The sequence below is a fragment of the Suncus etruscus genome, chromosome 15 (assembly GCF_024139225.1).
Source record: "Suncus etruscus isolate mSunEtr1 chromosome 15, mSunEtr1.pri.cur, whole genome shotgun sequence".
NCBI classification, from domain to species: Eukaryota; Metazoa; Chordata; class Mammalia; order Eulipotyphla; family Soricidae; genus Suncus; species Suncus etruscus.
Window position 1 is genome coordinate 61,697,185 of NC_064862.1, and position 27,190 is coordinate 61,724,374.

At 45.7% G+C, this 27,190-nt stretch overlaps 1 protein-coding gene and 1 pseudogene across 2 annotated transcripts in view; one reads left to right on the forward strand and one right to left on the reverse strand.

Moving 5' to 3' along the window:
- Positions 1–224: 224 nt before the first annotated feature.
- Positions 225–323, reverse strand: LOC126031501 (uncharacterized; annotated as a pseudogene).
- Positions 324–671: 348 nt separating this feature from the next.
- The window catches only part of NSMCE1 (NSE1 homolog, SMC5-SMC6 complex component), a 33,157-nt gene continuing 6,638 nt past the window's right edge, over positions 672–27,190 (forward strand). The window contains exons 1-2 of one of the 2 annotated variants that reach the window (XM_049787825.1): positions 672–722; positions 9,710–9,856. In XM_049787825.1, coding sequence (XP_049643782.1) covers positions 9,721–9,856 — 136 coding nt within the window. In that variant the 5' untranslated portion in view covers positions 672–722; positions 9,710–9,720. Of the gene's footprint in view, positions 802–9,709; positions 9,857–27,190 lie in introns of both variants that reach the window. The other variant, XM_049787824.1, reaches the window with a different exon arrangement.

A 27,190-nucleotide genomic window follows, 5' to 3' on the forward strand; every position in this document is an offset into this window, starting at 1 on the left:
CTCAGTCTACCTGGCTGTACTAGGTAGCCTATCAGGGAAGGACAAGGGAGTAGTAGGGAGATACCCCTAGACAAGAGCCGATTATTTTAAGGATCATCAGAAAGTTGGAACCTCCCTAGATTCCTTCCCTATATAATCCTCATCATGACTTTAGGCGGGGCTCATCTCTTTTGGGAGATGGCCCCTGGCTGGCCAGGCTGGGGAATCTTGTTGGCAGACGGATTAAAGTGTTAAAAACTTTATTCCAATTGTGTGGTCTCGTCCTTCTACTCTGAAATCCTACAATACTACACTTGATCTTAGCCAAAAGGCCAAGAAGAGATATCAAGATTATCACTATCTCTGAGGCCAACCGGGTCTGTCTATAAATGGGGAAACAGAGGTCAGGAAAGGGAAGAACTAGCTGGCGTCTTTCCCTCAAGTTTTGGACGCCGAAGACAAACCAGGGGAGGAAGGTGACAAGGCAAAAAGTCCCTTCTGGATAGGTGGCAAGGGCTGGAGGCAGGCAAAGCAACAAGTCCTGGATAGACTTCAAGGCCCGACCCTGCAACCATGGCAACCGCGCGGGCCGAGAACCGGAAGTGCGCCACCCAGAGGGCGGGACTAGTCCGGATGATGTCCAATGAGAGAGCCGTGTCCTCGTTCTCTCCGCCCCGAGGGCGGAGCCTCGCCCGCCTTTCTGCCTCTGCCGCCGGCCGAGTGGGCTGCGCTTGGGGGTCGCGGTGGGTAAAGCGGGTTCCGAGGCGCCCGGGCTGACGGGGAAGGAAGCGGGCCGACCCGAAAGGCGAGGGGACGCGCCAGGTGGGGTGCGGCGAGCCAGGAAGCGGGGATTCGGCTCCCGCTATCAGCTGTGTGCAGCGTCAGAGAGTGGTGCCTGGGGGCTCCGGGGCTTGGGGCTTCCTGGTGGGGGAACTTGACCCCGAGACTGGAACTAGTCCCTCTCCTCCTCCCCCCACATTTGCACACGGTCTTTCCTGGGTAAATGCACCAGATGGAATATTTGAAGGTCAAAACCAAACTCTTAATCAGCTGTTGCAACTTAAGTGCCCTCCGGCCTTTCTGGATCCGTGGGAGTCTTGCAAGCCGGCTTGCCCGTTTTTCCTTCGGAGCTGCTGATTTTGTGCCATCCGCCGCCCCTTCAAGCCTTAGTACCCCGAGGCCAGGCTCTTGAGTTTCTTCGATTTTCCTGAGGCCATAATTGGTGCCTTTCTACTACGTGAATGTCTTTATCCCGCGGCCTGGCGCATCCTGCGTCTTGTTTTTAAAGTTGTTCAAATTTCCACCCCTAGATAGCTGCAGACTAACTCTGGTCACCTTAGGTCAGATCAGGGACTCAGACTTTGAGATTTGGTTGGCAGACTTTGCTTTTATTTTATTTTTCCTCTTTCTCACCTTTCCTTCCTCCCTCCCTCCCTCCCTCCCTCCCTCCCTCCCTCCCTTCCTTCCTCCCTCCCTCCTTCCATCCTTCCTACCTTCCTTCCCTCTTTCCTTCTCCCTCCCTCCTTTCCCTCATCCCGAATGGAATGTCAGGGCTTATTTTGGCTCATTGTTGGTGTATTTCTAGGTCAGGAGGGTCCTTTCACCCACCCTTGTGCCCGCTTTTACCTGGCTCACCTTGTGCGGGCTCAGCCTTAGTTTCCTCACTGTAAAAATGAGCACAGCCCTGTTGAGGATTTAGTGAGTCTAGGGGAAAACTCTTAGCACCAGTGGTGGTGGCAGAGACTTGCCTATGCCACTCGCATTTTTATTTGGGAGTGATTTGGATAGGTGCTACCTAGTGGTGCCCCCCCCCCCCCCCCGCCGTTGTCCCTCTCTCCTTCCCTGGTATCCCCTCAAGTAGACATCTGACTTCTTTGCATAAGCAAGGCTTACACACCTTTCCCCAGATGATAACTTTTTGCCTTTCTTCATCTCATTATTTACATTCATGCTGGTTGTTCCTTAACATGTTCATCATTTTCTGTCCTTCAAAGTTAAGATATGTAGCTTCCCTATAAAATTGTGTGAAAAAATGTATGCTTGTCAAAAAGTCACCGTTGGCTAAGTAAGAAATGGAATATTAACCATCTCTCACACCCCAATGAATCTTGCCCATCCCTCTGTGAAGGTGATCACTGCTCTGAATGTACCAATTTCTGTGTTTTCTTGGGGAGATTTTACTCTGCAATTTTTTTTTACTGTCAATTAATGCATTTTATGGTGTTGGCAATTGTTTAATTTTGTGCAGTACCATGGAGTCCTGTGACTAATTTTTGGCACATGGCATGTTTCTGAACTTCTGTAACTCTTTTATCTTTGCTGTGGTTTGGATTCTTTGATGCTACTGTAAATACTTTTGTTTGCAGACTTCTGGCCTTGACAGCTCTTGCCAGATTTCTGCCTTTCTTTTCTTTTTCTTTTTTAAAATATTTTGTGTTTTTTGTTTTGGGGCCATACCTGCCAATGCTCAAGGCTTCCTCCTGGCTCTGCATTCAGGAATCACTCCTGGCAGTGCTCAAGGAACCATATGGGATACTGTGGCTATCAGGCGAGCACCCTGTCCACTGTGCTATGGCTCCAGCCAGGTTTCTGACTTCTGTGCTATGTTCATAAACATGTTTGCTGGGACACATGTGGGAAAATTTTTGTAAGACAGTTTCATGGTTGTGGGCTCCATGGGCTGCCCAAATTGGCTAGCAATATCAGCCTGTTGACAGGACTGATTGAGTTTAGTCGGTCCTCAGAGTGGCTCAGAGTATGAGTGAGCTCAACCATCCTGTTACATGCTTTGTGTCTACAAACTTGTAGTCCTGACACTCAGATCAAAGCAACTTATCGGGCTGGAGTGGTGGTGCAAGTTTATGACAACAAACTTGAATCATAGTGGTTTTCGTTCTTTGCTGACTGAGCCGCTTTTAATTATTTTTTTTAACCATATGTGCATCAGTTTGCAAACCCGCTGTAACTCTTTTTCCTCTTGCAGGTGCCTTCCTTCCCTTAACTGGCTTGTAAGGTTTCTCTTTATGTTTCCGAGGCTTTGCTCCAGTGGTTTGTGTTTAAGGATCTTCCATTTATAGCTTACCTCTGCTTTCTCCTCTTAGGTTTTTTTTTTTTTTTGGTTTGGTTTTTCTTTGTTTTGCTTGTTCTGGCTTGAGCCATAACCCGAAGTGTTGGGGGCTACTCTGGGGATACTAGGGGATGCTGTGTGGAGTTTAAACCTGGACAGCTGGCTAGAGCCATAGGTTCTCACCTTGCACATGGCTGGCCTGGATTCCATTCCTGGCAGTGCATATGGTTCCTTGAGCACTGTCAGGAGTGATTCCTAAGTGAAGAGCCAGGAGTAAGCCCTGAGCACTTCAGGGTATGACCCCAAAACAAATAAGACAAGAAAAACAAACAAAAAAACAAAGCCAAAACCAGCATGGGGTTCCTGTATACAAGTATGCATATCAGCATTGGAGCTGTCTCCCTGGTCTCTGTTTTTGGAACACAGTGGGTTTTTACTTTTGCATCTTGCTGGGTCTTCCAAGTGGTGCTTAGGAGGCCTGGGAGGACCCTCTGGTGGTTGTGGACTGACTTGGCAGGTGGTTTGATAATAAGAGCCTGAGGTTGTGGTGCTGGATATTATTTGGGCCACCCTGGCAGCGTCTGGTCTAGAGGTTCCAGGGTCACACCCAGAGGTGCTCAGTTAGGGTAGATATGCTGCTAATTGAAATCTGGTCCAGTTCAGCTAAGCTCATCCCCTAATCATTACCATTACCTCCTTTTTATCTTTTGGGTTTCATTTTTGATTTTGTATGTTTTTGGGCCATCCCTGGTGATGCATGCTTAGGGGTTCTTCCTGGCCCTGCAGTTAGGAATTCCAACTGTCAATATTAGGAGGACCATATGCGATGCTGGGGATTGAACCCATTTGATTGATCTCATTCCAAATAGTGTTTATTTGCTAGTTTCCTCCATATCTAACCCAGTTGGCCATATGCAGTCAAGCACCTTAACCACTGTTCTATCTCATCAGCCCTTCTCCTTTTTATCTTTTAAAGATATTCTTCCCCAGTTTGGGTCATAAAGATAATCTTTTAGATAATTGTCCAAAAATTATAGTTTCCTTAAAACTGTGAGGTCAGGGTCTAATTTGACAGATTGAATACTTTTTCATGGAGAGTGGGGTCACCTGTTACTAAGCCTCTTCATGTTGATACGTTTGCTTTGGTCTGTAAGGCCTACAACATAACAGATATCTGTGTTTGTACCCATTCCTGTTTGTAAATTCTCTGCTAGCTTTGTTCATTTGCCCCTTTACTAGCTTTGTAAAATTTTATACATGCCAGGACAAGTCTACCTGCCCTTATCTCTGCCTGGAATGGCTTTGCTGTTCTTCCCCCTGTGTTGCGTAGACATCTGACAACCTCTTGTCAAATTGCATTCAGATGCTAAACCCTGTTGAGATATTTGAGATTTTTGAGATTGCACTGGATCAATTTGGATTTTCCACACATCCTTCTTTTGTATTTTGTTTGCTGTAGGTTGCTGTAGCTCTCATTTAGTAGATCAGGAAGTTTTTCTTCCAGCTGGGAATACAAAGTTTGTCGGAGTTTTGAATATGAGTCAGTGTTGAATTTTATTAGTTATATGTTTTACAACTGTAAGATGATCATAGTTCTTTCTCCTTTATTCTCTTGTAATGATGACTCACATAAGTTGAATTTCAAATGTTCACCCTTTGCTAGAATCACTCAGATGGGTCATGCCCATTTAGGCACATTAACCTTTTTTTTTTTTTTTTTTTTGGTTTTTGGGCCACACCCGGCGGTGCTCAGGGGTTACTCCTGGCTGTCTGCTCAGAAATAGCTCCTGGCAGGCACGGGGGACCATATGGGACACCGGGATTCGAACCAACCACCTTTGGTCGTGGATCGGCTGCTTGTAAGGCAAACGCCGCTGTGCTATCTCTCCGGGCCCACATTAACCTTTTTTAAGGACAGTTTCCTCTGCTCTGAAGATACTGGCCTTTCATTTTTCCTTTATTGTGTGTGAACGTTTTGTTAGGTTTGGGTGTCGAATTTGTACTAGCTTTATCAGATGGCTGGGAGGATTTTCTCTTTTTATGGTCATGGGGGTACTTTTGTAACATTTCCATCTGTTTTGACAATGTTCAGTCACACTTTCAGAGGGACCTCAAGTTTACTTTATGGGGAAATGTTTCCCGTAAAATTCTTTTAATGTTTGAAGATTGTTTAGATTTTGCTCAATTTTGGACAATTTTCCTAGCACTTTGTACATGTTGAAGTGCAGATTGTTGTGTGTTTATAATAGCTTAAAAATATTTATACTGACAGTTTCCCTCTCTCATTCTAAATAGTGCTTATTTACTCATTTTCCTCCAAAAATCTTGTTCTTTATTTTATTTTATTTTTTTACTTTAAATTTTTTGGTTTTTGTGCCACAACCGATGACGTTCAAGGGTTACTTCTGGCTATGCACTCAGAAATCACTCCTGGCGTGGAGGACCATATGGGACGCTGGTGGATTGAATCATAGTCCGTGCTAGGCTAGCTCGGGCAAGGCAAACACCCTATTGCTTGCGCCACCACTCTGGCCCCCAAAAATCTTTTTCTTAAATCTGATTTCAGGTTTGGTTCTTTGCTATTTATTTCGTCTTTTGCTATTATTTTTTTCTTCCTTTAACTTTCTTTGGATCTATTTTACTGTTCTTTTTCTTATTTCTTTTATTGGGGGGGGGGGTCTCTCTTCTTTTGCACATGGGCTGGGTGATACTCAGCATTTTAGTGCAAGGGCTTGAGGACAAGGTACTGCTAGGGTCATGCCCTGCCAGTGGTGCTTAGAGGCCTCATAGGCTACCATTGGCTGTGCTGGTGGTGGTGAGGGGGGTTGTGTGATAGTGGGATTGAACCACTGGCAGTGATTGTGGAGGGGGGTGAGTTGTGGTGGCGGCATCAGGCCTGGGTTGGATGCATGTACTTTCCCCTTCTCCTTTATCCGTGTACTAGCTCCCAGGCCAACTTTTTGTAGTTTTGTTTGTTTTTGTTTTAGGGCCATACTAGTTGTTCTCAGGGGCTACTCCTGGTTTTGTGCTCAGAAATCACTGCTGGCAGGCTCGGGGAGGCATATGGGATCAAATCTGGGTTGGGGATCATATCTGGGTCGACTGTGTGCAAGGCAAACAACCTACCTGTTATGCTATCACTCCAGATCCACTTTTTGTAGTTTCTTTAGTTAGCTAACTTTTCTTGCCCCAGCCCCTTTAAAAAATAAAAATATTCAAGGTATTAATAATTCCTCTCTACTGTGGTTAGTTGATTCTACCAGTTTTCATGTGTAGGCGTTTGTTATTTTTTGGTTTAAACTATTTTATAGTTTCCTTTAATTTCTTTTTAATAGTGGTTTAGAAATGTTTTAAAATTCTAATTTTTTTTGGCCCTTTGCTTTGTTTCTGGTTTCCATTTCTTTTGCATTACTGTCAGGGAATATGCTTATGTGATATGTGATCAATTCTTTCATTTTTTCTAAGATTTGCTTTCTGACACTGAGTGTAACAGTATGCATAATTATTTTGAGTATGCTTGAAGTAACTGTGTGTGTGTGTCCTTTTTCTCTTTTAAATATACTTTGTATAAACATAACTAGTTCTCTTTTATATTTTATGCTATTTAGAAAACTAAAAGTTGGGGGAGCCAGAGTCATAGCACAGTGAGTAGAGAGAGCGTTTGCCTTGCACCTGGCTGACTTGGGTTCGATCTCTGGCATCCATATGGTCCCCTGAGTCTGCCAGGCGTGCAGAGCACTGAGTACAGAGCCAGGAGAATAACCCCTGAGCTCCACTGGGTGTGACCAGAACCCTCCTAGAGTCCCCCAAAAGTTGATGTGTGTAACTTCTTTTGATTAGTTCACAATTTATATTTTTCTACCTATTTAATAAGTTTGAAAAATTCTGATCTGGGGGCTGGAGCGGTGGCGCAAGCTATGAGCTGTCTGCCTTGAGCACACTAGCCTAGGACCATGGTCCGATTCGCAGGTGTTCCATATGGTCCCCTAAGCCAGGAGCAATTTATGAGCACAGAGCCAGGTGTAATCCCTGAGCATCACGGATGTGACTGAAAAACAAAACAAAACAAAACAAAACAAAACAAAACAACAACAACAAAATTCTGGTCTGACAGCCTGGCTAATGAACTTGAACTTATTTGCTTAAAGACGATGGGGCCGGAGAGGTAGCACAGTGGTAGGGCGTTTGCCTTGCATACAGAAGGACGGTGGTTCAAATCCCGGCATCCCATATGGTCCTTCGAGACTGCTGGGGGTGATTTCTGATCCTCGAGCCAGGAGTAGCCCCTGAGCACTGCCGGGTGTGACCCCCCCAAAAAACAAAAAAAAAAACAACAACAAAAGAAGAACTTTACTTTGGAACATCTTGGTCTCTAAAGTTTCTCAGATAAAAGCCTAAATTCCTTAGCCTGGCACATTTTGTCTTGTGTCCATCCTAACCACTGGCAAAAAAGGGCATTGAGGATATGTGAAGGAAACAGGGACGGAAGCTCCCAACCCAGTGACAGGAGAGACATCAGAAAGAGTGAGGCTGAGAAACTGCCTGAGTGTGGGAGATGGAGGATCTGAGTGTAAGGTCTGGGGTGGACTCCAGTCCCCACACTATAGATGCTTTTGGAAGTGGACAGAGGCAGGAAGGATTGAGGGTGGTGGTGGGAGATAAGTAAGGTTTGTGGAGGTGAGGTGCTGGGGGCTTCCAGGTCTAGCATGAAGCCAAGAGCCTGGATAGGGGGAGAGGCACTTCCCAGCTCTAACATTAGCCCATTGCTGGTGCTGCTTGAAGGTAGAATAGAAGTCTGTGCTCTGGCAGTCTGGGTTCACTTAGACTTGACTGTTCACTTTTTTTTTTTGGTTTTGGGGTCACACCTGATTGTGCTCAGGGATTACTCTGGTTCTGTACTTAGGAATCATTCCTGGCAGTACTTGGAGGACCTTATGGGTTGCTGGGGATTGAACCAGGTCAGCTGCCCTACCCACTGTGCTATCACTCCAGCCCCCTGACTACACGTTTAAGGCTATTGCTGTCACCCTGTTTCTAGATGGGCAGCTGAGGCTGAGTGGGACTGAACATGTTCACTTCAAATGCTTGCTTTCTTCTCTACTAGCCTTATTTTGTGCTTCAAATGCTTTGTACTCTACTAGCCTAAAGTAAGTGAATTTCTTCTCAGATCATCTGAAGTGATTGTTAGGACCTTAGGATTCCAGATTGCTCTGGAATCAGAATTTCCAGGATTCTGGATGTATTTTTTTTTTTTTTTTGGTTTTTGGGCCACACCCTGTGACGCTCAGGGGTTACTCCTGGCTATGCGCTCAGAAGTTGCTCCTGGCTTCTTGGGGGACCATATGGGATGCCGGGGGATCGAACCTCGGTCCGTCCTAGGCTAGCGCAGGCAAGGCAGGCACCTTACCTCCAGCGCCACCGCCCGGCCCATGTATTTTTTTTTAATTAAAAAAATTTTTTTTAATTTAGGGATTTTTTTTTTTTTTTTTTTGGTTTTTGGGCCACACCCGATAACGCTCAGGGGTTATTCCTGGCTTTGCGCTCAGAAGTTGCTCCTGGCTTGGGGGACCATATGGGACGCCGGGGGATCGAACCGTGGCCCGTCCAAGGCTAACGCAGGCAAGGCAGGCACCTTACCTCTTGCGCCACCGCCCGGCCCCATTAATTTAGGGATTTTTGGCTCATATCTATTTAGGGTTTACTCTTGGCTCTGCTCTTAGGGATCACTCCTGTCAGTGCTGGATACACTGTATGTGGTGCTAGAGATCCAACCAGGAGTCCCACTTACTAGGCCAGTGCCCTGCCTGCTGCAGTATCATTGCTATGACCTTCATACTTCTGTCTTTGGAACCCACAGGTCCATTGATGCTTTAGATAAGGCAGTCTTGGCTGCACTGGTCTCAGTGCCCCTGTGATCTTCATCCTTTGCTGTGCCTCTACCTATTCACTGACTTACCAATCTATAGCAGGAGTTTGCAGTTGAGCTGTTATCACTCTGATCTCTGTAGTTGGTGGGAAGAAGATGCCATTTCAGTGGAGAGCAGATTCTTAAGTCCCCTGTCATGGTGGTGGTTGCATTGCCTCTTTAGAAAGGAGAAAGCCATTGGTATCATTACAAGCCCTTTTCTAAATAACAAACCAATCTTAATTTTATAGTGAGCCTATGGACCCTTAGCTAAATTTAATCTAGGCTGTGTGTCTGTCCTAGAGCTGCGTTGAACCAAGTATCAATCCAAAGTATTTCCAATTGTAAAATAATAGCAGCGAGTACTTCTCTAGAGCTTAGTTCATTACTAAGCTTTCTATGTAGTAACTCATGTGAGAGAGACCCTGGGAGTAAAGTTATGCAGCATATTCTTCTCATTATTCCCATTTTAAGGATCAAAAATGTGGCACATGGAGGCTGATTATCCCAATTTCATGCATCTAAATGGGGGAAACTGAATCCAGGCATCATGGCTAACTCACTGCCAGCCAGATTTTACATGCTGACTTGTGTCCTCTGTTTTGATGCTATTGATTGTAAGAGCTAGAATTTTGAAAACCATAATTTCTATTTGTTACGAAGTATAAACTTGTATTTGTTAATTTGTATTGGAGATCTAGAACCTGGAGCAGGTGAAGGGTGCTCTGAGTAACTGAACTTACCTGGCTTCTTCCTAGGTCCTTGCGCCATGCAGGGCAGTTCAAGGCGGACGGGTGTCATGACGGATGTGCACCGGCGCTTCCTGCAGCTGCTCATGACCCATGGGGTGCTAGAGGAGTGGGAAGTGAGGCGCCTGCAGAAGCACTGCTACAAGGTCCATGACAGTGAGTACCATCACCCCAGTCACTGGATGCTCCTGACCATGGGGAACCCTGATCACACCAGCTCTCCTCCCTTCTTTGTATTTGAAGCTGGTCTGAGATGTCGCTCATTGTGTAGGAATTCTATAAAGGTCTGTGGTCATGGTTGACACCAGGGCTCTTGTTCCTCCTCCAACCCAAGTTTCCTTGTTTCTAAGCTGAGGACAGACAGTCCAATTTGACCTGGGGTGGGTGGGTGTGGGGTCAGAACTTCGAGATTGCTAGGCCTGATCCAGATGAAAAGCTGGGCCAAGAGCACTGCTCAGGCTGAGAGTAACAAGTAACAGCAGCTCTGCACAGTGATGAAGGACACAGCCTTGGCTGACTTGGAGAAAGTGCCACTCTTGCTTGATGTCATCTATGGACATTTGGAGCATCTGGTTGGTGTGGAGTGTAGGAAAGGAGACACGACAATGAGGTCCTGTTCCATAATTGAGGTGGCTGGTGATCTGTGGGTGATGTCAGTGTTTTAGTTCCTTCTGAGTGTTGTTATGGGGAGGGTTTCTTGAGGGAACAAGAAAGCTGATGCATTTTAGTGTTGGTGATGCTCTGTCGTGGTTTCTGTGAAGAGCAAAATTATTTTTTATGTAGAAGCAAAAGTGCTCTGGGAGTAGAGGGAGGTGGGGGTGTTTACATTTGGGGGGAGGAGGAGTGGTGTTGCTTTGCTTCTAGAAATCAGAGAGCACTTTATCTTTATCCTGCTTTCTACTTTATTAAAAAAAAAAAAAAGCATTTGAGGGGCCGGAGAGATAGCCTGGAGGTAAGGCATTTGCCTTTCATGCAGAACATCGGAATCCCTGCATCCCATATGGTCCCCTGAGCCTGCCAGAAGCGATTTCTGAACATAGAGCCAGGAGTAACCCCTGAGCGCTGCCGGGTGTGACCCAAAAACCAAAAAAAAAAAAAAAAAAAAAAAGCATTTGATGGCCAAAGAAATGGCTAAAAGGGCTAGAGCACATGCCTGGCATGTAGAGGACAGTACAGGAGTTTGAGGCCCAGAACCTCACACCTAGTTGTGACCATGATAGAGCAACAATGGGACAATGGGTGTGGTCCTGATGATCTCAAAGAGCCACTGGGCTTGCTCTATTGGCTCTAGTACTGCTGGGACAAGCACTGAGCCATCCAACTCATGCAGCTGGGCTGAGAAGCACCGATTCCCCCACAACAGCTTTGACATTTAAAGCAAACGTCATTCGTATAAGTGTAGTGGTTATCACAGCTCCAGTGTATGAGAGTATCATATTTTATCATATTTATTTGGGGGGTTCCTTCAGGGATTACTCCTGGCTCTGCACTTGGGATCACTCCTGGAGGGCTCGGATGACTGTATGTGGTACTGAAGGGCACGAGTGATTGCATGTGGTGCTGGAGACAAGAAACCCATTTCCTGTTAACTTTGGGGAGCCAAACGTGTGTGGCCTGAAAATACCCTATTTTGAGAACTTCTAGACAAGAACACATCATGTGTGGGAAGGGAATGTGTTCTTAGAGTGTTGGGTTAAGAGATCTGGAAGAATCATTGTATATGCTCCCACTGGGGTTTTCACCAAATTCTGTGGGGGCCTTTGGAAGGCTTTGAGGCAGGAAATGACATCATTAGTGAGTGTAATTGATGACTTTCAGTTTGGTGGAGCTGTCCCTGTCTCTGCTTTAAGTGACTGTTCTGTGGGGGGCATTCCCTGGTGGAAAGGGGAAAACCACACATGCCCGCCCAGCTGCCCTGGCTCTTAGAGAAGACAGCAGGACACTTGCTACACCCGTCACCTCCTTCTGCGCCCCGAGGGTTCAGCCTCTGCCTGTTCTCATACAAAACACGAGTTAGACTTCCATGTTGATGGGGAAATTTTGCTGCAAGCAACCAGATGATGTTGTCGTATTAAGAGTGAAAGTGTTTTTGCCTTTTATTTGACCTTTAAAATTGTTATGACCTAATTAAGGAATATCTTGTAGAATGTGTCTAGGAGTTATCTATGCTATATGCCAGGGGTGGCGAACAGACTCCCGGCCAAAATGAATGTGGCTCTTTGCCTCTGATCATTATTTTGTATACTGTGACTCTTTGCCAAGTTTGGGTTTTGTTCTGCTGCTTCTGAAGAGGGACCTCTGAGGAGAGATCTCCGAGCGCTAGCCCCACCCCAGGCTGCGTTATCCCGTCTCCCATCCCTCGGAAACAATGTCAGGGGCCAGCGAGTGGGGGGACCTGTGTGGCACATGTTGTGTCACATCTTGCCATTAGTTCTTAGTGTGGAGGACGCAGCACACCCTCACCATCACTGCAGGATTTTGACCCTCACTCAAAATAGCAAAATACAATATGTGTTTAATATATTGTTGTGAGTGTTTGTGTGAGTGTTTGTCTGTTTTGGCAGGTCACTGCATGGTGTGGCTCTCAGACTCTCACAGTTTAAAATTTTGGCTCTTTGTGTCGAACTTGTTTGCCACCCCTGCTATATGCTTCTTGTATTTATTTCTGTACATAGATATACATAGATATAGATATAGTTGTGGGGGCCATATATACAGTGGGTAGTGTTTTCCTTGTACACAGCTCTCCTGGGTTTGATTTCCAATATCCCTGATAGTCCCCTGAGGACTATCAGGAGTAATTTCTGAGTGTAGAGCCAGGAGTAATCCCCACCCCCAATACCATTGGGTATATCCCCAAAAACAAATAAAGATATGGTATGGCTTAAATGGCTTAATCTAATGTTCCCATTAGCTTATACTTAGAAGATTTAAGTAGTCTTAATCTCCTAGTTTTTATTGTGTTTAAAATTCTTTTGAATTTTATGAGAGAATTCTGGGGCCTCTCATAGTTCTAGGCTTTGGTGGGGTGGGAGTGAGGGGTCATTTCTAGTGGTGCTCAGTGGCCCATGTAGCTTGAATCCCAGCCATTGGTACTCAAAGCATGCTCAGTCTTTTGAAGAGATAGAAGATCAGGAAAGCCCCTTTCTGCCAATTGGAAAAATATTTAGTTTCTTAGAGAATTATGTTGTTGTGTAGGTAAATATTTTAGGGGATTATTATGTTACTGACCCTAACCTGATTGGTGATTGTGCCCTACCCTAGGGTGTGATCTGGCATTCTGCCCCCACCCTAGGGTAGTACCTGATTCTGCTTCCACCATTGGTTGGTATCTGATCCCACCATTGGGTGGTACCTGATTCTGGGGGATAAAAACAAGGGTCTGTGGAAGGGGGGGGGGTGTTTGCTGGAACTGAGGCTGAGTCTTTGGACTTCTGAGTAAAACTAATATTTCCACAAGCCTGACTGTCTGCGAGCTGTTTACCCGCCGCTTCACCTCAGTGAAGCTAGACAGGGTGGCAGACGTGTGCTCCGAGCTGAAGGGGAAAGACCTCATCCTCCATCCCTCCATCAGTCAACCTCTTCAGGGGCTGACTTGCAACATTATGTAACATGAACAATTGAAACTGCAAGTTATCCAAATTGCTTTTTACCCGTGATGCTTGTCCAGTTTTTCAAAGCCTCTCCTCCTCTAAACTTTCTTTTGAGTTGTTCTTCTTAACTGTCACTGGAAGAGTGGGGTGGGGGGGAACCAATTCCCCAGTATTCCTGACTAATGAAAACTTTGGTTTTATTTTGATGTCCTAGAGAAAGTTTCAGGTCTGGTCTGGCTGAATGGCCTTGCATCTTAAGTTCTTTGAGCACCTTTGATTTGGATGCAGCACTTGTTTATATCACATGGTCATCCAGCACAGTTTCCTAAGATTATTGTGTTATCAGGTCCCTGGCTGAGTCTGGTGACAGAGACTACAACCCATCAGATGACTAAAGTTTAGGACTCAGGATGGAAATAGACATAAGAGGCCTAGATTGTGGTACTTTGGGAAGACTGGACTGGAGGAGGAGTCCTACTTTGGACCAAACTACAGTAACAGGCCCCAATTTACCTGCCTCTCTGAAATAATAAAGACGTCAACAGATTATATGAAACAGAGGCCTCTACTTAGTGAGGAGCTGTTTAACACTAGGCAGGTAATGGAGGACTTCTTTCACCTGACACCAGCCTTTTCCAGCTCTACAGTCTCATTCTCTGCTTTTCAGTTGGAGCTAATAACACAGCTGACGTAGCGGAGTTCTGGAGTTACCTGTGGATGGATGTCACATCCCACAGGTCCCCAGGCTCTGGCTGAGATGCCAGCTCTAAGTCAGACTTTCTATGAATCTCTTCTTAGGGCTATTAACAAGCTGAGGGGCTGTAGAATTCAGAAAAAATACCTTCCTTACATTTACTGGCTTGCAATAATGGGTGTAATTCAGGAACAGACAGGAGATGCGTAGGTCATGGTGGGGTATAGGACTTTCACCTCTTTCTCTGTCTCTGTTTTTCCAGCATCTAGTTAGCACACCTCACTTAGAGTTCTCAGAGTTGGCTTAATCCATTCACTGAGGGGTCTCTGTGGGGGTTTGTTTACTTAGGCTCAAGTGACTTGTCTCCAACCTCTTTCATTCTGAGATTGTATAAGGCTGAAAGTTTCAAGCTCCTTATCAAGTCTTTCAGGCAGCCAGTTGCATCTTGAATTTATTTAGGAGTATGCCAAGAGTTGCTTCATTAGAGCAAAATATAGAATTCCTGTCACTCAGAAAATTCCTAGGGTTTTAGGCATTCTTTGCCAGGAACTAGCTACAAGAGCTTAGTGTCTATTTTTTTTTTTTTTATATGACAGGCAGAAGTGGGGCGAACACCACAATTTCCCGTTTATTGCCATGAAAGGATTTTTAGGCCAAGGCAGGGGAAGCCCAGTAGCACCAAATCTAAAAGAAGACATACACAGAGAGAACTTGAGAGATGTAGCAATCTAGGTCTCACAAACCCTCTCCCCCCACAGCCCACTACTACCACCATTAAAGGTTCCCCTAAGAACTGACAGCAAGAGGACAAAAGAACCATGGGATAGATGAGAGAGAAACAATGCTGAGGCCCGTTCTAGGCCCAAATGACATACTAGTGAATTCTACCAAACATTTAAGGAAGGAGTACCCATTCTACCTAGACTTTCCCAGAAAATCGAAGAGAAGAAACACTTCTCAACTCATTTTGTGAGACTTCCATTATCCTAATATCAAAATAAGACAAAGAGATTGTAAAGAAGAAAACTTATGCCAGAGACCAAAATTCTTCATAAACATAGGTGCTAAAATTTTATTTTATTTTATTTTTTCTTTGGGGGGGTTCATATACATACATACACACACACACACACACACACACACACACACACACACACATATATATAAAATATTTGATCTTTTTTTTTTTTTTTTTTTGGTTTTTGAGCCACACCCAGCATTGCTCAGGGGTTACTCCTGGCTGTCTGCTCAGGAATAGGTCCTGGCAGGCATGGGGGACCATATGGGACACCGGGATTCGAACCAACCACCTTTGGTCCTGGATCGGCTGCTTGCAAGGCAAACGCCGCTGTGCTATCTCTCTGGGCCCTGATCTTTTTCTTTTCTGCTAAAGTTTTTTATTTTTGTTTTGTTTTGGTTTTTGGGTCACACCTGGCAGCACTCGGGTTATTTCTGGCTCCATGCACAGAAATCGCCCCTGGCAAGCTTGGGGGACCATATGGGATGCCGGAATTCGAACCAATGACCTTCTGCATGAAATGCAAATGCCTTACCTCTATGCTATTTCTCCGACTCCTCTGCTAAAGTTTTAAACACCGCTTTAGCAAATCCAATCCAGACTATATAATATTACCAAATGGGGTTTATATCAACAAGTCATTGTAAAAATCAATGTAATTCAATGTATTAATAAGCTGAAAAAGAAAAGCTACATGATTACCCTGATCAGTTGAGAAGCCTTTAGCAGATCCAGGTTCTTTATCCTGTGGTATGATGTAATGGTTCTAAAATGAGAGAGACCTGGGGGAATCAAGTATAAATAAGCAACATGAGTAGATCGTGGAATAGGAGAAGAATGGGCAGTGCTCTGGAAAAGAAGGGAACTTCCTTAGTTGGAGGAAGGAATTTGTAGAACACTCAACAGCTTGGCAGCTCATCTCACACTTGTCTCTGAGAGACTGAACACATTCACCCCAATATCAGGAAAAGGGGGCATGTCCACGCTTGTCACTCTATTGCTCACTGCACAGGCATGTCAAGCCAGTGCAGGCAGAAAGAAGGCCCATAGGAAGAAAGCCCAACAGCATGAAAGAAGTAAAACTGCCTATTCACAGATATTGCCATCTATATGAGAAATCTGATTAGACCTAAAAAAAAAAGCATAGTAAGGTTTTCATGAAATTACAGGATATGTGACTGATATTTAAATATCAGTATTTATCTGTGTTAGCCAAAGAGATCAGAGGCAAAGAGATAAAAATGAAATAGCTCCACTTATAGTAGCATAAAAAATACTTAGAAAGGGCTGGTGCAGTAGTACAGAATGAAGGGAGTTTGCTTCTCACATGGCTGACCTGGGTTTAATTCATGGTAGCACATATGGTCTCCTGAGCACCACCAGGAGTGATTCCTGAGTGCAGAGCCGAGAGTAACCCCTGAGCACTGCTGGGTGTGGCCTAAAGACAAAACAAAACAAAGCAAAGCAAACAATAACAGAATAACCTTTAGGAATAAATTGGATGAAAAATTATAAGAATTGTATATGAAAACTATAAAAAACTATAAAAACTAAAAATAGGACTGAGAGAAATCAAAGATATAAAGAAATGGAGAGATGGACTAGTGTTACAGGCTTGCAAACTCTCACGAGTGTTAAGATGCTGTTTGTCTCCAAATTAATATAATAGAAACCTCAGCTCAGTTGTAGGTAGGTCCCAAAGAACTTTCTGTTTTATTTTACTTTTTAGAATTTTGTTTTCATTGTTAGTTTTGTTTTGGGCCCTCTCCTTCTATGCTCAGGAAGCCTAGAGACCTCTCCTAGCATTTCTCTGGTCATGGCCCAAACACTTATCATACAGGGGTCATTCTCAGTGGTGGTGCTCAGTGTTTGGGTCACAGATAAGGGACCCCAGATATTTTAGGGGGTCCATCATGATAGATGAAAATCATGTAAGTGGGGAGCTATATTGCACAAGCCTAGGGGTAAGGCTTGGAAGGGGGGGCATGCACAAGAAGGAAACAAGATTGGAAAAAAGTTTGCAAACTACTGTTTGACACCTCCAGGGGACACCAGGGACAACTAGGGTGGGCTACAGTCAAGGTTTACATGGAAATGTAAGGACATATGTAGGACCCAGAGCCAATACAACTTTGAAAAAGGCAAATAAACTTGGAAGATAAATACCAACTAATCATCTAATTGACCAAAGTTGAGATGAACTACCCTATTGTAAGATTTATTTTGTAGCTACTATATCAAGACAGTGGTATTTGCATAAAGATAGAACATACAGACCAGTTGTCTAGAACAGTCTATGAATAGATTCACATGTAGACAGTTAATATTGTGTGTGTGTGTGTGTGTGTGTGTGTGTGTGTATGTGTGTGTATGTTGGCTTTTGAGTTACACAGGGTGGTTAGGACTTATTTCTGGCTCTGGTATCACTCCTGGTGGGGCTTGGGAGCCCAAATGAAGTGCTGGGGTCTCAACCTGGGTTGACTGCATACAAGACAAGCACCTTACACGATCTCTCCAGCCTCAAGTAGTTGACTTTTGACAGAAATATAAAAATAATTTAGTGGATAAATTTTTTTTTTAATGTTATGTTGGAGGGGCTGGAGAGATAGTACAGTGGTCAGCTTGCCTAGAATGTGTCCTACCTAGATTTGATCCCTGGTACCCCATTGAGTCCCCTGAGCACTTTCATGAGTGATCTTTGAACACAGAACCAAGTAAGCCCTGAATACTGCTTGGTGTGGCCTCAAAACAAAACAAAAATACACAGGAGTAACTGGATCTCCATAATAAAAAAAAAAAATTTAGAAGTTAACTCTAAAAGCAGCATGGACCTGAATGTAAAAGTGAAAACTAAAGTTCTAAAAGAAAATATAGGGAAAACCTTTCTGATCTTGAGTTTAGGCAATAAGAGAACTAATTGAGGAATTGAATCTCAAAACTAAAAACTTTTGCTCTTTAAAATATACTTGTTAGAGAATGAAAACAAATCAGGCATTGGATGAAAATACACATGTGATTAAAGAGCTTGTAACTAGAAGAACCCTCAAAACTCAGCAGTTAGAAAATATACTGGATGTGGAGAATGGGCAAAAGAAAGACACCAGAATACCATCACAAGAGCAGTTGAGCAGGTAGCAAAGGAGCACTGAAAGGTGCCCAACATCAGGAGGCATCAGAGAATGGCTGCAATTTTTGTACCAACAAAGAGAGCCTAGTATGCAGCCATTGGGAAAGCATGGTGGTGGTGAAGTAAAGACAAGACAGTGTCCACACGAAGACTCACCCTTGAGTATTCAGTGGAGGTTTACTTGGAGAGACCTCCAGACTGCAAGCATGTGCTGGGCCTTCAACAGGGGAGCTGATAAATAGGCTATGGAACTGTTCAGGTGACAGACTATGTCTACAATATGAAAGGGTGAGTTGTTGCAGCATGCACTGGAGGAAAGAAACAGAATACTTCTGGTGATAGAAGTCATGCAAAATCGAGTATTGACTATGGATTTATATGATTCTAGACTGCACGCACTTTGGTGACAGACTTACATGTGTGCTGAGACTGGGGAATGTGAAGTATGGAGAGAGGGACTAGAAAGAGTCCTGAGGAAAGTTTGGGGGTTTGCAATGGCCTTGTTTATTGTCTTGATTGTGGCACTGGGTTCTCTCTAGATTGTATACCTGTGTCAGCATGTAGTAAGTTGTATACCTTAGATGTATGCAGTTTTACTCTATGTCAGTTACATTTTAACAAAGCCCTTCAGAATTTCTGACTTAAATTTCCTTTGTTATGTGGTAGCTATGTAACCTTGATCAAGTCTGTAAACCTCAAAAGTCCTTTTGCTGGAGTTCCTGCAGTCATGGCCAGTGAACCGTGAGCCTCTGCTTGATGCCTTCGGGTGCCCAACACGTGGTGAGCCGCAGAGAGGTGCCCAGGCGAGATCTTTCTCTGTATGTAGGAGCTGCTGCCTTCCATGTAGGACTCAGCTTCTAGGAATTAGGCTTTCTGTCTTGCACTATTGTGTGTACTGACTGACTCACAGTCTTAGTAAGTGGTTACGGAAAGTTCCTTCAGTTTAATTTCCCAAAACAGAAGATGGGATTTTGCAAGTTCCCCAAGGTGCCTTGGGGTGTAGAGTATTTCTGCCTGATGATTTTGTCCTGGCAAATGGATTGGCCTCAAGCATGGGATTTGAGGATGCCCCTAACCTGAGTTTAACCAGGTTAGAGCCAAATTGCGACAGCAAGGCAACAATTCCTCCAGTGACATCCCCAGTTAAATGTTTGGGATCTGATACTCCTGGTTGGGTTTTGTTGTTGATGGTACTTATGTTGATTACACAGGTCCTCAGGGAAATCATGGGACCCACAAAACAGGAAGTGGCCCCTAGGACTGGTTTGGTTTATTTCCCACTTCTCACTCCAACTCTGGCTCTCCTCTACAGCCTTCCAGATTGGTGTTAGATTCACTGGGAGGTGCGAGGAGTGGGAGAAGGGGGAGTTTTTCTTGCCAGAAGCTCCAAGAGATGTTTTAAAAAGTATTGGTTTTTTTGGGTGCAGAGTACTGGAACTACGCATGAGGCCGGAGTCTGACCTTCAGCACCTCATGGCCCTTTGAGCATGGCCTTCCTGGCCTGGGAGCAATGCATAGAGCATGCCAGGTGTGGCCCCAAAATGCTGGAGCTGGGAAATGGGGACCTAGGCTTGTGAAGGAATTCTTTGAAAATATTGCTGGGAGAAAAAGTTTGCTAGGTAGAAAAAAAAAGAGAGAAATTCTAAGGGAAATAGCTTGGTCAGAGAACTGCTTTAACTTGCCTGGGGGTTCGGATTTACAGACATTGTTAGAGATACTGTGACACACATTTATGCAGGCTTGTTTCTTCTGGTGACAGAGGCTGTAGACTGGCATCTGGAGCCTGTCACTTCTAACCCTTCTGCCCTCTGTCTGGGAGAGCGAGGGACAGTGCTTGTGCTGTCTTTTGCACTCTGACCTTGTGTCTGGAAACGGAAACCTGCCATTGTGTGTACCACACAGCCATCGTACAAATGCAGCCATTTTCTGCAATTGGTTTTGTAATTATATTTGGAATATACCGAGAAGTGTTTTTTTATGGTTGTATTCCTTTTTTACTTAACCCCTCTTTGCTCCCAAAAAGAGTTTCTGCTACTCAGTACTCATCACACAAATTATTTTTCATTTGGAAGAAAGTGATAAAAACAGTATAAAGAACTTTCCCCATCCTGTGAATCCATTTTTGTTTGTTTGTTTGGATTTTTTGGGTGGTCACACCTAGCAGCGCTCAGGGGTTACTCCTGGCTCTATGCTCGGAATCGCTCCTGGCAGGTTCGGGAGGCCATATGGGATGCTGGGATTCGAACCACTATCCTTCTGCATGCAAGGCAAATGCCTTACCTCCATGCTATCTCTCCAGCCCCTATCCTGTGAATCTTTAGAGAATAAGTCACTATTTACTTTTGTTCCCATCATCACTAAGTTCTTTAGGGCGTATTTCCTTGTGGCCAGGATGCCCTCCTGAGCTACAGGGTGACACCAGCGCTGGGGCCCTGAATAGGATCTGTAATTTCTCAGCCCACAGCCTGTAGCCCACAGTGGAGGCCTCACTTTTCCCAGGTTATCATTGTTTAAATTAAGGACTCACATCAGGGTTAGGATTTGCATTTTGTTGTCAAGTACATCTTTTCTGGCTCCTTTAAGCCTCAAACAAGTCTTTATTCTTTCCTTGAACTTTTTTTTTTTTTTTTTTTAGCTCCTGGCAGTTTTGGAACAATACTAGTAGTTAGTTATTAGCTAGTAGTTAGTTTTTATCATTAATTTTTTGTGAGACTGGAGACAAACACATGAACATGTACTTTTTAACACTGAGCCACATGTCGGTCCCTCAGGCTAATAAAAAATCTATTTTACATTGCTCCTTTTAAATTTTTTTTTTTTGATGAGAGGGCTGGAATGTTGGCACTAGTGGTAAGGCATCAACTACCTTGCCTGAGCTAGCCTAGGACGGACTGAAGTTCGACCCCCCGGTGTCCCATATGGTCCCCCAAGCCAGGAGCAATTTTTGAGTGCATAGCCAGGAGTAATCCCTGAGTGTTATCGGGTGTGCTCCCCCCCAATTATTTTTGGATGGGGTCATACTTGGCGGTGCTCAAGGCTTACTCCACTGTTTTCAGGAATCACTCCTGGTGGGCCTTGGGAGACCATATGAGATGCTGGGGATTGAAACTGGGTTGCTGCATACAAGGCAAGTCCCTTCCCCACTATATTATCGCTCTGGGCCCGTAAAACAGCTCTGTCTTATAGAAATATAATGTAAGTTACATATATAAAGTTTCCTGGTAGTCACATTAAAAATGATAGAAAACAGTTGAAATTAATATTTCTGAATGGTTTCTCAACATGTAATCCATTCTAAAAGTTATGAGTGAGCTTTTTCATTTTCTCATCTTGCCTGTGTAACTAAATGTCTGTTCTCCACTTACAGCTTTGCTTGGTTGAATGCTGAGTGGCCACACAGCCTTGGCTCAGGCTTTCTGCTGCTTCTTCTTCTTTTGTCTGCTGATTCTAATGATGCCTTTTGCTTTTGTGGGAATAATGCAGACATAGCGTGATCCCTAATTCCTGATTCCTCCCAGGTGCACTATGCTGATTCAGAGGTGCCTGCCAGGCCTTCTCTCTGGGAACTTAGGGTTTCCCAGTATTATTACATAGTAAGAGGCTGACCCACTCTGACCCAAGTTTCTGCACCTGTTGGTCTTCCCTAAACTCTTTCTTATTTATCTATTTTTTAGGCCTTATCTGGCAGTACTCAGGGCTTACTTGGTTTGGCTATGTGCAAGACTAACACCCTACTCTCTGTACTAATTGCTCAGGCTCCCTTTCTAATTTTAATGGTGCCCAAAATACTGTGAGGTACTGCTCTCTGTTCTCTATAGCACTAATCTGTGAAATTACGCTTCTTTCATTGTTCTATGCTAATTTTTAATAGAGTTTAAATGATCTAAGGACAAAAGAGTGAAGATTATTTAATGATTATATTATTATATTACTTAGTTATGTTATTTAATTTTAATTAAATTAATTTTGTTTTTGGGGGCCGCACCTGACCTTTATGTACTACTATTCTATACATCATTCTCAAACCAATTAGCTTTTTTCAAATTTTGTCTTTAGACATATCACATAAGCTAAGGAGTTGCAAAGACTGAAAAAGTTTAAGCTCTTTTAACTGACCCAATTTTTGTAATTCATGTATGTTTGCTACAGTGTAGGGTGTGTGTATGTGGGAGGTTGGGTGGATGGGTGGGTGGGTATGGTGTGAGTGATGTGACTGTAGTGTACCTGTGCTGTGTGGTGTGAGTGTAGTGTGCATGTGGTGTGTGCGATATGAATGTAGTGTGTGGTGTCTGGTGTGAATGTAGTGTGCATGTGGTGCTTACGTGTGTGTGTGTGTGTGTGTATGTGTGTGTTGAGTCATGTACTGGGTCCCAGTTCTCAGTAGTGGCCACTGTCGCTGGCAGGAAATGATCAACAATGGTGCACACTTGGCCGTGTGTGCGGCTCAGTGTCGGTCAGGCCCACACCACAGCTTGCACATACCGATTCGGATCAATGCCCTCCTCCACAAAGAGTAAGCAGAGGCCAGAGGAAATGAGCCAAGTCTTCGTTCTGAACTCACCCAGGCCAGGGGTGCATTGCCTCCCTTGTACCCACAGAGGAACAGAAGAGCTCTGAGGGCTCAGAGGGTAGTGGGGAGGCTGCCAGTCCTGGTGGGGTGGTTCTCTGCCAGCATGGCTCGTTCTCTGCATGATCCTACACTGGCCGCAGGGCCACACTTGAGGAAAATGGTTTGTTGCTGTCAGAAATCTTTACTTACAGATCAGAAAGCTGAGAGAACCAATTTTCCAGGCCTTGACCTCAAGTGGTCCCTAAGAAGGGGTCAGTGCAATACCTCCCTGCTCATGTCCCTCCAGCTGAGCTCTGCTCTCTGACTTGCTGAACCTGCACTCAAGTCTGGTCCCTGTTGGGTCATCTGTCCTCCACATTGTGCTCATCCCCCCCCCCCCCCCCGTCCCCATGGCTGCCAGCTGCCCACAGGGTTGGTCACTCAGCATCATCCTTTTTCCTTCTTTTTCCTCTATTCCAGATGCCATTTCCTCCTGGTGGTGAGGGCAGCAGACTTCTTATTTGCCTGCTCCTGGAGTGACTGTGAACTGGGGCTCCAGGAGGAGGCTAGCTGACCAACTAAAAGTAACATGACCCTTCAAAGAAGGGGTAGTACAGAGCAGGGCTGTGGGAAAAGTCAACTCTTCGGTAGAATCTGGATCAGCCCACGCTCAGTCTGGATACTGTCTGGCGATGCAGTTTTCCAGTAGATAGACAGGATTTTCTGCTGAGGAAAGTTATCTGGCCATCTCCTTGGTATTTGGGCCTGAATTCAGTGGGTGAGCCACACCCCTGGGTCTGGCTGAATAAGGGGTTAACCCTCTTTCTTGAGAGGCATTGGTGTGTGTTCATTGATACACACTGGCCATCTTCCCCTTGGTCTGAGCCCATCTTTGAGAGCTGCAGCCGAGTTCTGAGTGCCCAGTGAGGTAGAGGAACAAGTGTGGTCTGCTTGGAAAGTTCTCATAGAGCCTCAGCTCTGCTCTGCCACAGGCTGTGGCTTAGAGCCCAGGAGTGTGCAGTCTGGAGTCTGCCAGTGCTGGGCCCGATTTCATGCTTTGAGAATTCAGGGCAAGTGATTCAACCATCCTAAGTCTTTCATGTCTGAGGCTGATATTAATAATTCACGGTGCGACGATGAGAGGAAATGGCTGTGGAGTGCACAGAACATATCGAGGCCAGTTACAACCTCACTTGCAGCCCATAGATTCTGCGTGATGGGCCCCAAGAAGGGTGCAGCAGGTTTCCCACTGCCAAGGATGAGAACAAGAGAACCGAGATGCCAGGACTTTCCTGGGCTCAGAGGTGCTGTGCGCTCTGTCCTCTGGGAGGAGGTGGCTGTGGTAGAACTGGGTGGTTGGAATGAACTCTCCTTTGCAGAATCCTTGATTTGGTTCCTCACTGTCCTCTGTCCGTCCTCTGTAGGCCTGGGAGGAGTCATGTTGGTAGTTTTCTTAGGCCCCTCAAAGGATCAAACCAAGTCAAGACGGATTGTGTGATATTCTTTTAGCTCATGCATCTGTCACTACTGGAGTATGAATGTGTTGGGCTGATGCTGCGGATCTCAAGCTGGGCCTCCAGGGAAACATACTGATCCAGGGACCTGAGATGGGAAGTGCCTTCCAGTATGGCCTTGTTGGGGGCTTTTGGAAAGGACCACTTATGAAGCCAGGCTGGGAATGATGGAACCCAAGCCTGGAATCAAGGACAGAGAGATGCCCCTTAAGGCCAAAAGCTGCTGCCTCTCAGGAACAGCCTGGCTCTTTTTTGCTCCCTGGTCCTGGCCCCCCTCATGCCCTGTTCCCAGCTTCTCTGGGATTATTCCCTCATCAGTCCCAGCTGACCCTGGAAGGAAGCAGCCAGGTTTGGGGATCTGCATGATGCAGAGGGAGTTAAGTATAAGCACCAGCAGTCACCAAGGGGTGGTGGTACTGAGTGGGTTGCAGACAGTTGGATGGTAGATACTGTGAGGCTGTGGCAGATGGGCTGACCTCCAAGGAGTCAGTCGTCAAGGGTCCTACAGAGAGGTGGGGTGGAACTGGGCCCTGCCCCCGAAAAGTCATGTCAGGGCTCGGGTGTGTGTACTGCTGAAAAGCAGGGAGAGCACTGTTACCACACCCTGTTCCCATCTGTAGTAGGACCTTCTCAGTTTCTTCAGAACCAGGTCGGCCGACAGAAGCGCTTTCTTCTGCACTGAAAAATACAGTGAAGATTCTTGGGCTTTTGAAGATGGGGGTGCTGACACAATTGCGGTGGGGCCGAGGGTACTGTGCTCACCTGCCTCCTGTATGTGTGGCTGCTGGAAAGTCCGACTTGCTTGAAAGCTTTTTGGTCTGCCCACAGGGTGAGGATCTTTCTGAATGACACGGGTCCTTTCCGTGGAAAATGTGAGCGCACTCAGAGTGGGGACCTGCCTGCAGCAAGGGGTCCTATTGAGTGCTAGGCCCATGTACCAGGGTTTCCCAGAGTCAGGGACAGGTGCAGCTGCCGGAGAGGTGCAGTGTGCTGGTGGGGAGAAGGTTGGAGTCATTTTCCCTTCTAGGAGGAGCCTGGAAGGGGAGACGATAGTTCAGCAAGGAGAGCCCACTGCAAGGCTCAAGATGGAGGCTCCACAAACCACATGCTTATTGTGCGGCTTAGTTAACTTTTAAAATTGACAAAAGTAAAGCTGTTTGCTTTTATGAAAGCCCAGCATTCTGCTGTGGTTTTCCTGCCCACCTCCCCATCCTGCAGTGTGTGGGCACCTTTTGACCCCACCCCTATGTCAGGTACCCATGTGGCAACCATCCTTCCCACGGGCAAGCTCCGTGCCCTCAGCATAGTCATCTGGGACATGAGTGTGTGCAGGTGTGCAGGACTTGGGCCTCACAGAACCGAGTTAGACCCAGCGAACATCAGTGCCCTGCGGTTACACCCTCATCCCAGATCTTTCCTCGCACTGGCCTCAGCAGTCAGTTCTTGGCCTATGGCCAGGATTATTCCAGGCCTTGCTCTGCTATACTGTTTTCTTGGTCTTATTCTTGTTTTATCTTTATTGTTATTTGAATTTTGGGCCACATCCAACAGTGCTCAAGGCTTACTCCTGGCTCTGCTCTCAGGGTTAAGTCTTGGACCATATGTGGTGCCAGGGATCAAACCTGGGTCACCATGTGCAACTTGTCTTTCCCTACGTGATACCAACTGCCATTTTCTGTTGAGTCTTTTCTTCCTTAAGAGTGACTAAGGCGGGGCCGGAGAGATAGCATGGAGGTAAGGCGTTTGCCTTTCATGCAGGAGGTCATCGGTTCGAATCCCGGCGTCCCATATGGTCCCCCGTGCCTGCCAGGAGCAATTTCTGAGCCTGGAGCCAGGAATAACCCCTGAGCACTGCTGGGTGTGACCCAAAAACCACAAAAAAAAAAAAAAAAAAAAAAAAAAAAGAGTGACTAAGGCATAAAATCTTGTAGTTTTTTTTTTTTTTTTTTTTTTTTGGTTTTTTTGGGCCACACCCGGTAACGCTCAGGCGTTACTCCTGGCTATGCGCTCAGAAGTCGCTCCTGGCTTGGGGGACCATATGGGACGCCGGGGGATCGAACCGCGGTCCGTCTCCTAGGCTAGCGCAGGTAAGGCAGGCACCTTACCTCCAGCGCCACCGCCCGGCCCCAGTTTTTTTTTTTTTTTTGGTTTTTGGGCCCAAAAAGCCCCGGCAGTGCTCAGGGGCTACTTCTGGCTGTCTGCTCAGAAATAGCTCCTGGCAGGCACGGGGGACCATATGGGACACCGGGATTCGAACCAACCACATTTGGTCCTGGATCGGCTGCTTGCAAGGCAAACACCGCTGTGCTATCTCTCCAGGCCCAAAATCTTGTAGTTATTTTAAGTGGAAATAGTCATACATCTCTGGATTTAAAAAGTATTGTGCCTAAGGGACATTCTGAACGGGAAGCAGGAGGCTCAAAAAGGCCCATTTTTCCTGGGCAAAGGGCACGGACTCCTCGGCCTGGGGGCTGTGTGAGCATCCACCTGTTTCTTCGGGCCCTGGCAGTTTGCCCACAGGGAGCTGTTTGTCAGGACAGTGGAGTGGAGGCTGGCATTCTGGTGAGAGCAAGGGACTCACCCTGCCCTGGCAGTGCCCTGCAGGGGGCTGTGGGCAGGATCTGCTGCTGCTATGGATGGAAAGTGCTTCCAGAGCCTCCCTGGCCTTATTCACGCCAGGGGTAGGATTTGCTGACATGTGGGGTCCTGCCTGCTGGATCAGTTAATGTGTGAATTGGAAGGCAGGGAGAGGCAGGGTCGGAGCTGGGCTCCGGGGGGTTTGGGGGTGTGTGTTGTAGTGCACAGGGTGGGGAATCATCCCAGGCGGCAGGGACTAGAAATTCCAGCTGCCCAGTGAGAGAGAAGAGAGAACCCACAATATAGAAGAGAGAAGTTGCTGTGTTGGCATCTGCCCAGAAGGGTCGGGCTTTGGCCTCTGCTGTCCTTGGTTATTGGATGACCAGACTTCATTTTTTTTTCCCCAGGGGGTTACACT